Source organism: Diabrotica virgifera, chromosome 3 (assembly GCF_917563875.1).
Source record: "Diabrotica virgifera virgifera chromosome 3, PGI_DIABVI_V3a".
Taxonomy (NCBI): Eukaryota; Metazoa; Arthropoda; class Insecta; order Coleoptera; family Chrysomelidae; genus Diabrotica; species Diabrotica virgifera.
The window spans coordinates 76307860-76321251 of record NC_065445.1 but is presented as its reverse complement, the minus strand read 5'-3'; the positions used below and the strand labels follow the sequence as shown (position 1 = coordinate 76321251).

Sequence of the window (13392 nt, the reverse complement as noted above, 5' to 3'; positions counted from 1 at the left end):
TAGGGAAAGATTTAAATCATTAAATACCCATTAACATGCTTATATCTTGATTATATAAGTGGAATTTCACATAATTTGCCATATTAAAAGTGTCTTTCTTATGTAAGTACCTACATATTTTGCATTATTGTGAATAAATATTTTAGATACATAATTTTCTTTTTTATTCGAGCAATTGATTTTCGAGCAATTGATTTCGAGTAATTGATTTCGAGCAATTGCGTTCGAGCAATTGCGTTCGAGCAATTGACCTAAAATCGCGTATTTCAATAACGACGAAACTACCCTGTAGTGGCTAAGCAGATAGTTACAGTTCTATCGCTTTTGTATCATCTGTACACAGTATTTTAGAAGTTAATTATGCAATAAATAGGAATTGACAAAATTTGCAGTTACGTTATTCTTGTTCCGGACCGGCGATATGTCATTAAATAAACTTTCATAAATTGCTTACCTCTGATTTATAGCTTCCAGTTGAGTCATATTAGTTGTAGCTTCAACTAGTTGGGATTTTAATTTTTGGCTTTCTTTAATAAATTGATCTTTTGAAAGTTCCATATCATGGGATGCTCTATGTAACTCTTGTTGAAGTTGCTCACACCTAAACTTCTCTGCCTCCAATTTGCTTCTCATTGGACCTTCAACTTTTTCTAAGGCATGCCTAAGCTCTAATTTCATTTCTAGTAATTCACTCTGAAAAAATATTCACTTCTGAATCTAACACTCTTACGTCTGATTGCAGCAAAGATCTTAAGCTTAAGCCGTGCCTTAAGCTCAGCTCACGAAACATACGCGTTGAACCATTGAGTCTTAGATCAATTTTCAGCTTGCCACAATGGGTTGCCACGTGGATTGCTTAGATAAGAATCGAAGATTACGGTGCAACGTAGGTGAGACTTAAGACGGCTCTATCTATAAGCTGAACTGAGCTGAGCTAAGCTGGATCTTAAGATTTGTTGATATTAATCCATTTTTTCCGATAATTTTTCTATAAGTAGGGGAGAGTTGGACAAAACGGGATACCATTCTTGTTTATTTTTATTACGGACAAAATGTTTTTATAGGTATAATATTTATTGAAGCACGCAAAAAACATATTTTTACCTATTTTTAGTGACTGGAAAATAGTAAAAAAAAATTATTAAAGTCCTGCACATCCCGTTTTAGTATACCACGGTTGGATAAAACGAGATAAGTTCACAATATTTAATTTTTTGCATAAAATTATCTAAAAAGTATATTTAAGTAGATATAAGACTGCAAAGCCAAATTTACCTTTGAAAAAACAATATCTTTAGTAGCCAGAAATTTAAAAATAGGCATTTTTGTATGTTTTATTGCAAAATGGGAAATAAGACCTTTTATTTAGCACTAGGTACGTACATCAGAACAAAAGTCACATAAAGATATGTTGTTCTATTCTGCAGTATGTGAACACGCTTTATCGCTATTAAAAAAATTTATAGGCCAACAAATAAATGGGTGGATAATACGGGACATAAAAAACTGTATCCCATTTTATCCAACTTATGAGTGTCCCGTTTTGTCCAACTCAGACATTTTTCAAAACAAAAATGGGTCCTGCCTAAACGTGAAAGTAAAATTAGATAGATTACACATGAGAATATTCGTTAATGAGTGCTTAATTAAACGTAATAGTCACCGGAATTATATGTTTATATATGTAGGCAATATAATGTAGAAAACAACGCACTTAAAAGTACAAAGTAGTAAAAAAATAGAGTCAAACAATTTTAAACAAAACATAGTCCAGAAAGCCACTGCGCATCCGCTAGGAAAAATATTTCGATTCGGAGTTTTTGCACAATCTTTCTCAAAAAGAACTCCTTTTAACAAATTTACATGTTGCCAGGACCAAAAGGTGGTCAACAATTTTTTAAACGTTTTTTTTTTTTTGTTTTTTTCCTATAATTATTTTTTTTCCATGAAACAAAGTTTTTTAGGTTTTTTGGATCATTCCAAATAGAAAAGGTCTTTAGTGACATTTCTCTAAAGTTGATAGTTTTTGACATATACGCTGTGAGCTCGTACGTAGAGGGGATATTTACAAATTCGCGAACGCCATTAGTGACAAATTTGTAAACGTTTACTGGAAATTTGACATAAATGTCAAAGTGATTAATTTAAAATTAAAATTAAAAACATTAATTATAAACAATATTAGTTGGTCAAAGCTGTGGTATATATTTTTACCTTAAATATACTTACGTTTTAAATACTGAATTTAAGTTTTTTTAATGTTCCGTAATATCTAATTATAAATAATCTATTATAATCTTAGCGCCATCTACACGATTATTGTCAAAGTATCCGAAGTAAGAAATTTATATTTTATCAATAGAACGTCAAAATGATTAGAAAAATCTTTAAAAAATCGATTACAATTTAATTACTTTTTTGCGTTGTAAATATTAAACGAAAACAATTAAATAATAAATTTAAAAATTACCGGTAAAAGTTGAATTAGTAACCGCTAGGAGCGACACCAGCGAAGCTCAGAGCCAATACGCTGTGAGCTCGTACGTAGAGGAGATATTTACAAATTCGCGAGAGCCAGTAGTGGCAAGTCTGTAAACGTTTACTGGAAATTTGACATAAATGTCAAAGTAATTAATTTACAATTAAAAGTAAAAACATTGATTTTAAAAGATATTAGTTGGTCAAAGCTGTGGTATATATTTTTACCTTAAATATACTTACGTTTTAAATACTGAATTTAAGTTTTTTTAATGTTCCGTAATATCGTTGATTGAAATAAACGGTAATCTTAGCGCCATCTACACGATAATTGTGAAAGTATCCGAAGTAAGAAATTCATATTTTATCAATAGAACGTCAAAATGATTAGAAAAATCTTAAAAAAATCGAGTACAATTTAATTAATTTTTTGCGTTGTAAATATTAAGCGATAACAATTAAATAATAAATTTAAAAATTACCGGTGAAAGTTGAATTAGTAATCCGCCAGGAGCGCCACCAGCGAAGCTCAGAGCCTATAAGCAATTAAAAATTGAAAAATTGCGAAATCGGCCATTTTTAACCCTCAAAAACTATGTGAAAAACTGAAATTTTGAATGTTGCCAAGGTAGGTAGATATTCTTTGAGCATCGGTTAATGAAATCCCGAAGAGTTTTTTGCAATACAATATTCAAAACTCCTTTGTTTTTTAATTGTTGGCGACTTTAAGGAAAAATCCCGAAACAGGTCGATTTTTATTTTTAAGTTATGATATTGTGGCATATATGGTATACTAGTGACGTCATCCGTCTGGGCGTGATGACGTAATCGATGATATTTTTGAATGAGAATAGGGGTCGTGTGCTAGCTCATTTGAAAGGTACTTCAATTCTCTATTCAGTAATATAAACATTTATATAATTATTTATACAGGGTGTCCTTCTACTTCCTTTTTTGTCAAATAATTTAATTTAATAAAAATTTTTGGATACCCCGTATAAATAATTATGTAAATGTTTACATTACTGAATAGAGAATTGAAGAACCTTTCAAATGAGCTACCACACGACCCCTATTCTCATTTAAAAAAATCATCGATTACGTCATCACGCCCAGACGGATGACGTCACTAGTATCCCATATTATATGCCACAATATCATAACTTAAAAATAAAAATCGACCTGTTTCGGGTTTCTTCCTTAAAGTCGTCGGTTTACGAAATAACGAATTTATTCCTTTCATTTGCACCATACTGTATACACATGCAACGGTTGAAAATAGTGTCGCGCACGCGTGATTAGAAATTAAAAAACCAAGGAGCTTTTAATACTGTATTGCAAAAAACTTTTTTGGATTATATCAATCAATGTTTAAAGAATATCTACCTACCTTGGCAACATTCAAATTTTAAGTTTTTCACATAGTTTTTGAAGGTTAAAAATGGCCGATTTCGCAATTTTTCAATTTTTAATCGCTTATATGTCAAAAAATATCAACTTTAGAGAAAAGTCACTAAATACCTTTTCTGTTTGGAATGATATAAAAAACCAAAAAAAATTCTTGTTCCATGCAAAAAAAAATATTTTATAAAAAAACAAAAAAAAACGTTTAAAAATTTCTTGACCCACTTTTGGTCCTGGCAACATGCAAATTTGTTAAAAGGGGTCCTTTTTGAGTAAGATTGTGCAAAAAATCCGAATCGGAATATTTTTCCTACCGGATGCGCAGTGGCTTTCTGGACTAACAACTTTTCATCAAATAGTGGCATCGAGGTAAAACGAACTGAAAATGTTAAACTGACGACTGAGAACAAGTTTTCGTCGTTGTTCATTTAATAGCAGAGTTGGGTCTTTAGGCCAGGTATCTCGTTTTATCCGACTATCCCGTTTTATCCAACTCTCCCCTAATAATAGTGCGAGATCCCACTGCATAATCGCAAAAAGTGGGGACAAATAGTTTTGATTGAGTTAATAGTAATTCAATTTTTAAACAAAATTTCGTTCATGACGTACATTGGTGCATGCTTTTATATCATATTAAAGCTATTTTTTTCTAATACAATTATATATAGACAAGGCGTAAACGGCGGGTTCGAAGGGAAAAATATTCCCATGAGATTTTTTTGCATAATCATATTCGTGAGACATCCCAGAATAAGATTCAAGAAGCCGCCCATGTGAAAAGTGGGCCAATTTTTTTTAACAATTTTTTTTTAGTCAAATTGCAAGAATCAATGTTTTTGGCCTGAACAATTTTTTCTTTAATTTTTTGGACCATTCTGGACAAAAAAGGTCTCTTATAATTTTTCTCTAAAGTTGATCGTTTTCGACTTATAAGCAATTTAAAATTGAAAAAAACGAAAAATGGCGATTTTCAAGGCTTATAACTCGGTTAGAAGTTATTATTATGAAAGTCAATATATGACTAAATCAAAGTTTAAAGCCCCCCCTACAAGATCCTGAAGAAATTTTTGTCATTATTTTATTACTAAGCTGTTATTTTTAAGTTATAATAATAAGCGCCATGCACGTGTGCGGGGCTGTAAATGCTGAGTGCGAGAGAGAAGCCATTCCAGCAGTCCAATTGAGCATCTTACTCGCACTCACATTTACAGCAGCGTCAATACGATCTAACCACTCATTTTTATTAATTAAAAATAACAGCTTAGTAGTAAATGAATGACACAGATTTCTTCAGGATCATGTAGCGGCGACTTTAAACTTTGATTTAGTCACTTTCTGACTTTCAAGATAATAATTTTTGACCGAGTTATTAAGTCTTAAAAATGGCCATTTTCGCGTTTTTCAAATTTTAACTTGCTTATAACTCGAAAAAGATCAACTTTAGAGAAAAATTATAAGAGACCTTTTTTGTCCAGAATGGTCCAAAAAACCTAAAAAAATTAGTCCGGGCCAAAAATATTGATTTTTGCAATTTGATTAAAAAAAAATTGTTAAAAAAAATTGGCCCACTTTTCACATGGGCGACTTCTTGAACCTTATTCTGGGATGTCTCACGAATGTGATTATGCAAAAATATCTCATGGGAATATTTTTCCCAACGAACCCGCCGTTTCCGCCTTGTCTAATAAGAGTGCCTGGGAAAATGGCCGCAAATTACGGTTGCCAGCTGTTATAAAGGCGAGGTATCAGAAATAAAGTGAAAGAAAGCTATCTCGCAACGCCACTAGTTTGACAAGATGGCTGCTTTAACATCTCTTATTCCCTATCAAACTTTATTCCTGATACCTCAAATTTTTAACAGCTGACAACCCTAATATGCGACCATTTTTTCACAGACAACCTTATATCATCGTATTATTAGAAAATATAGCTTTGATTTGACATAAAAAAATATACACCTAAGTTATGGATGAATTTTTTTAATGAATTACTATTAATTTAACTAAAATTTCCTATTTGCGGCCAGTTTTTGACTGCCAGCTTGTTAGCAATGTATTCTTCTATTTATTCTTAAATTTATATAGTGTATAGGAAACAGAGGTTGAACCTTGCAAAATAAATACAAGCCCGGTTTTATTTTTTTTCTGGTATATCAAGGGGTGCTTATTATGAGACTAACTTTTTCTTAAAAAATTCGCCCCGGAACCCCCTTTTTCACCCCTTTAAAGGGGGTAATTTGTGGTTTTTGCGAAACGTAGCCCTTCCTGTACATTTTGCAAAAAATTTACTTAATTGTAAAATGAAGAGGACTATATTTCCTACTATTTATTTCGCGACAGCATATGTCTATCACCCACCGTTTAGAGAGGGTGGCGCCCCAAAGTTGACAAATTTTTAAAAAAGATGTTTCTAAAAAAAATTATTTTTCCCTAATTGTAATGAAAATTAAGAATATACCCTGCGGCAATTAATCACAAATAAGTGGCTGATTTTTTGGTATAGGATTAATTTAAGGATAATTACAAATTTTTTAATTACAGGGTGTTACATTTTAAAAAACCCCTTTTTATACCACCTGAACCGCCTATGCTGGAGTAAAAAAACTTTCAGCGATTATCCATGTACTGGTGTTATTTACAAATTTCTATAATGCACTCCCATTTTCTTTCCGGAACCACCCCAAAAAAGGAGAATTAATAAAGAGAGTGATTTTCTTGGAATCATTCACACACCATGCCCTTTATTAAAATGCTTCATATATCATTTTGTGCACGTTCTTATTACCCATGCATGAATAATAAAAGCGATTTCTTGATGCAACCTCTGTAGCCAAAAAAAAATTAAATAAAGGGGGGGTTGAAATTTTTTTTTTGCTTTTTGACCCGTATGGACATATGCTCCATGAATAGGGTATTTCATAAATATATATGATTATTGCAACATCCCTGCGGAAACTACCCCTATCCTTGAAAATAAACTGCAGAAACTACCCCTATCCCTTGGAGAGCATATTTTTATGATTTTCTCATTACCTATGCATTTTTTTAAAACAAAACTTATACAGAATTAAAGATCACTATTTTATCTACAAATAATGTCCTATGCATTTTTTTCGTATAAGCAACCGTTACGGCACCGTGGCCCCGTAAACCTCAGAAATGCTTTGGCGGGCTCCAGTTTTTGTTTTTTTTTTCGTCACCCATTCATTTTATTGATAACGTACTTGGAAAATAAAAGAACACACTGTCTGATACACATTATTGCCTATGCATATTTTATTTTCTTTGCACCCTAAAGCCACAGTGGTGGCCCAAAATCAATGTTTGATTATGTTCATTATTAATTCTCCTTTTTTTGTGGTGATTCCGGGGAAAATATGGGGGTGCATTATACAAATTTGTAAATAACACCAGTACATGGATAATCGCTGAAAGTTTTTTTTACTCTAGCATAGGCGGTTCACATGGTATAAAAAGGGGATTATTAAAATGTAATATCCTGGAATTAAAAAATTTGCAATTACTCTTACGAGGCTACAGTAGCGATCAACAGGTAGCAACAAACGCGTTCCAAGATTGCGGCTCTAATTTTAAATATTTTGTCGAGATATTTGGCACACATATTCGTAATATAATAAAGAATGGCGGTACAGAGCCCAATTTCAGAAATATGTTAGTATGTGGAAATTGCAGGAAAATGCAGGACAATTATTCCATATTGCAGAAGATCGAGAAGGTTTCGCAATGGTGATCGCCAACGTCGGATAATTCTGATATGACACGTGAAGAAGAACGTGGAAATTACTCTATAACTAAATAAAATATTGAAAAAAGGAGCCTGTACCGCCATTAAGAAGAAAAAAAAATAAATTTTCTTTAAATAAACTTTTTTATCCCATGCCTAGATTGTGTGTAATCTTGGAACTACTAAAATTTTTTATTTCTAACAAGAAATCGAACATATTATAACTAAATAACTAATTAGTCAACGTAGAGAAATTATCACTGGCATTTTGACAAACCTGCGTCACATTTTCTCTAATCTGTTCTGTCATCTTTATCGATATCTGGTCAGTGCAGTAGTGAGTTAATTTAAGAATTCGTTATTGTTGTTTCATAGGAAAGTAGTGTTTATTGATAGTTAATTTATTATAATATATTTGTTGTTGTATAAGTTGTTGGCCTCTTTGAAAGAATAGATTGTTGTTAATTGTGAGTTTTAGTTATATGTCGGTAGGTATATTTTAAGTAAAATATTTCGAATTCTAATACGAGTATATAAAGCTTTAGGAGGATTTTCTATTCTAAAAATATTATCAATGGTTTAACAAAATGGAAAAAGTAAATCAAACGAAAAATAAAGTGAAACCTTTCAAGAAAAAGTCCATTAAAAACCGTGCCAAAATTATGTGAAAATCGAAATTTGTTTCGCTTCACAACAAAAAATAATTATTTATTATTGTACTTTATTATTAGATATTTCATGCAAATACCTTTAAACCTAAAATATACCTATACCTATACCTAGCTTAACATAAAATTTTCACCCATTTTGGTTTATTTTTATAAATATCTATTTATTAATAATAAAATCGTTTTCTATTACTTCCATTTAGCGCGACTATGATATTCTCAAAATATTAATCTTAGATAATGTCAAAGATTACCACTGTTGCCAAAGTTTATGATACTATCTCCCGAAGTTATATTTGGTTGCTACCTGTTGATCGCTACTGTTTACTCTTAAATGAAGCCTATACCAAAAAATCAGCCACTTATTTGTGATTAATTGCCGCAGAGTTTCTTCTTAATTTTCATTACAGTTAGGGAAAATAATTTTTTAAAAACATCTTTTTTAAAAATTTGTCAACTTTGGGGCGCTATCCCCGCTAACTGCTGGTTGATAGACATATGCTGTCGGGGAATAAATAGTAGGAAATATAGTCCTCTTCATTTTACTATTAACTAAATTTTTTGCGAAACGTACAGGAAGGGCTACGTTTAGCTAAAACCACAAATTACTCCCTTTAAAAGGGTGAAAAGGAGGGTTCCGGGGCGAAATTTTTTAAGAAAAAGTTAGTCTCATAATAAGCACCCCCTTGATATACCAGAAATAAAAAATAAAACCGGACTTGTGTCCATTTTGCGAGGTTCAACCTCTGTTTCCTACACTAATATAAAAATGTAATTTTAACTAACTGACATAATATAATCGTAGTGATTCTGCAGTGGGATCTTAGACTATAAATATTAAAAACATCTTAAAACTTACTTTTAATACTTTATTTTCGGTTTTTAACTCACTGGTTATTCTTTCCAATTCTGGATCTATAACCACTTTCACCGGCGACCACGGATAATAATCTTGAACATTTGAAAGTCTTTCTTCCATATATCTGGCCTTTTCAATAGATGAACGTGTTAACCGATTTTCGTAACTGGTTGTTGGTCTATTTCTAAATCTACTACTATTCATTTCTACTATACTATGGAACCTATCTTCACCATAACTATCGGGACTACCTATTCTAAGTTGTTCACCAGCCAATAATGAATTTGTTCGTAAATAAGTTCTACATGTAGGACAATTTGGTAAGTATACATCTTCATGAGGTGGATAATTATTGTTGTTTGGGGTGCCTTCATTTTCTAAATTAATTTGCAAATGTTTATTTAAGTGTTAAATTAAAAACTAATAATAAAGCTCAAGAATTAACAAACGTGTATAGAATATTTCGGACGGAATATTGGGAAACGATGACTAATAATAATTGTACATACAATTTTTGTGATATCTAGGGTAACTTCTCTGTTATACAAAAGATGAATTGCATAGTTGAGTCTTACTAGGAGATGCACTAGGAATAGATGATAGTCAGTTTGGGTTCAGAAACGGACTAGGAACCAGAGAGGCGTTATTTGCTTTTAATGTGTTAGCTCAAAGATGCATGGACATGAATGTGGATGTGCATGTTTGTTACGTTGATTTTGAGAAAGCTTTTGACAAAGTAAGACATGAAAAATTAGTCCAAATTCTAAAGACAAAAAACATGGACAAAAGAGACTTACGAATAATAACAAACCTTTACTGGAATCAAAGAGAACAGATTGTAATAGATAACGAACCCAGTCCAGAAATTGAAATCAGGAGAGGAGTTCGGCAGGGATGTATTATGTCTCCATTACTCTTTAATGCATATAGTGAAGCCATTTTTGAAGAAGCATTGCTATCTCAAAGTGAAGGAATAATAATTAACGGAAGATCTATTAACAACATAAGATATGCAGATGACACCGTGATTATGGCAAGCTCTGCTGAGCAACTCCAACTACTACTAAACAAAACAAACAATTTCTGTGAAGAATATGGACTAAAAATGAATATAAAAAAGACCAAATACATGATAATAACTAAGAAAACAAACATACAAACAAGCATACATTTGGGAAATGTACCGATAGAAAGGGTTGATAAGAGCTTTGAGATGCTACGTGTTCTCGATACTACAATATGGACTTGAAAGCTGGACATTAAAGCAAGAACACATAAATAAGCTACAGTCATTTGAAATGTGGTGTTACATACACAAGGATGCTTAGAATAGCATGGACACAGAGGAAAACGAACACGGAATTATTGCGAGAAATGGGTAAAGAATGCGAAATAATAAACACAATAAAAATAAGAAAGTAACTATCTGGGGCACGTAATGAGGGGACCGCGATATGAAATGCTAAGACTGATAATACAGGTAAAACCACAATTTTACCAAAAAAATGATTTTATTAGCGTTTGTCAAAATTTTAGGAGATTAGAAACCTTGTACGAGAAACTGGCACACTCTAAAAATTCAATTAAATTTTTAAGAAGATGTGGAGACAACAATTTAATACCAAAGGGCTTGAGGTTACGACCAGCATACTCAAGCAGAAGACTCCAAAATATTCTACATAGAGCCAGTTTATCGATGATCCGGGAAAGGTTATAATTTCATAGGTCAAATTTATTTTTTATTGAACAAGACATCGTAAGTATTGAAGATTTGCTTTTCGGAATGATATCAAATTCTGATTTTGATCGAATTATTTTTAGTTTACAAATAATTTATCAAAATTCATATCAAAAACAAAGAAATATACATTTAAATAAATTTAATATTCTTTTAGAACAAAATAGTATACATGCTTTTGATAACCTAAATAGAAATAATGACATATTAGCGACAGTTGTCAATCTATCAAATAGAAACTTAAATGCAACGGAAAATTTTAGTATTGTCAAAAGGTTTAAACTATGCTGTTACTCATCCATCTATTCCAAAATTAGACATAATTAGCTAAGTGGAAAAAATATCCCAGTGTTTACCAAATCATGAAAAAGTACAATATACGGTACTATGTAAATTTGAATTGGAAAAATCTAATAAAATTGAACAGAATATCAGCAAAGAGGAAATGAAAGCTTTAAAAACTTTAAAAAATGATGACTCCATAGCAATCCTACCAGCAGATAAAGGAAATGCAACTGTAATAATGGATAAAATACAATATGAGGACAAAATTACAGATCTAATTACAAATGGACCTTATACCAAGTTACCGAAGGATCCAACAAAGACACTGGAAAACAAAATCTATAGAACTTTATTTAAATTTAAAAATGATCTAACGTACTATCAAAGAAAATTAATGACACCTCATTACAGTAAGACACCACATTTTTATGGAGTACCGAAAATTCGTAAAGCGAATATTCCACTTAGACCCATTTGTAGTATCATCAATTCTCCTTGTAGTCAACTATCAAAATTTTTATTAAATATTATAAAACCATTTGCAAATAATAATGACACATTTATAAAAAATACACAACATTTTTTAAACAAATTATCAAATATTGAATTTAATCCAAATAATATTTTAGTAAGGTTCGACATAAACAGTTTATTTACAAATGTACCATTAGATAAAACTTTAAACATAATGAAAACGAAATTAGAAAATGATAATAAATTGACAACTAGGACAAGACTAAATGTAGCAGCTATAATGGAGTTATTGACATTATGTACTAATAATACCTATTTTCAACTAAATAATGAATTCTATAAACAAAATTTTGGTCTAGCAATGGGCTCTTCTTTATCTCCATTATTGGCTAATATATTTATGGAGGATTTCGAAAATAATATCATTTCTAAACAAAATTTAAAACCCACAGTATGGTGGAGTATGTAGATGATGTGTTTTCAATATGGCCTCATAGATCAGAATTGTTGGATACATTCCTGAATATTATAAACGATCAAGAAGAGACAATAAAATTTACAATGGAAAAGGAATACAATAACACTTTACCTTTCCTCGATGTTTTAGTCTCAAAGAAGGATACTGGATATGAGACTCAAGTGTATAGAAAACCAACACACACCAACAGATATCTCAATTACAAATCAAATCACAACATCAACGTTAAAAAGGGAATCATTAAATCCTTATATTATAGAGCCAAAATTACTTGTTCTAACGAAAATTCATTTTTAGAAGAAAAACAATTGTTAACATTAAATAATATTTTATATAATAAATAATTGTTTTATTAAAAAATGATTATCCTATATCGTTTATAAATAAGGAATTATCAAGATTGGATCGAATGGAACAGAACAGCTTAGAGCGGGATTCTACAAAATTCACAAGAAATAATACGAGGAAAATATCAATACCATATATAAAAGGACTATCCGAGAAACTTAAAACAATTGGAAATAAATTCAACATTTCAACAACATTCAAAACAACAAACACATTGAGATCTATTCTATCTAAAACTAAACCTAACAATGAACAAGAAAGAACAAAGAATAACATATCGAGTTAGCACAAATTTTATATTTTAGTATTACTTATTGTATATCTATGTATTATTTGGGGTGTAATGCTAGTTCGCCTCCATGTGGTGCACCCTGGGTAACGCTAAATGAACTAGCAAAAATTTGGCGGCAGACGAACGAAAAACAAAAACAATATCTTGCCAACATCACAGATCACAAACAGAAATCTTATCTATACGTAAACATACGATGGGAACAAATAAAGGTTCTTCTCAGAACCAACTGACTAGAGATCTCGGACCGTGTATCCGAGTCTGTCACCTTAACATCGAGGGCATAAGCCAGGCAAAATGCCAAGTGTTGCAAAAAATCCTACACGATAACGACATTGACCTGGTTGCCATACAAGAGACCCATACTGAAGACAAAGTCCAGCTTGATTTAAGGGGAAAGATACCTGGCTACGATTTACTGGGAGCCACCTATGATAAACATTACGGCGTCGCAACCTACATTCGCTGCAATATAGAAAATGGTTTCCTACTTTCTGCTTCCAATGAAAATAATATACATGAAGTAGTCACCAAGATTGGAGATATTACCGTAGTTAACATATACAAACCTCCAGCCACTACATGGAACCCAGAAGTGCTAAAGACTCATCCACATCCTACTAT

At 31.6% G+C, this 13392-nt stretch overlaps 1 protein-coding gene across 3 annotated transcripts in view; it reads right to left on the bottom strand.

The window, feature by feature from the left end:
- Positions 1-13392, bottom strand: part of LOC126881154 (uncharacterized) — a 209976-nt gene that overhangs the window by 158704 nt on the left and 37880 nt on the right. For all 3 annotated transcript variants that reach the window (XM_050645229.1, XM_050645230.1, XM_050645231.1), the window contains exons 7-8: positions 9154-9530; positions 455-693 (exon numbers count right to left, since the gene is read on the bottom strand). In XM_050645229.1, coding sequence (XP_050501186.1) covers positions 455-693; positions 9154-9530 — 616 coding nt within the window. The remainder of the gene's footprint in view (positions 1-454; positions 694-9153; positions 9531-13392) is intronic.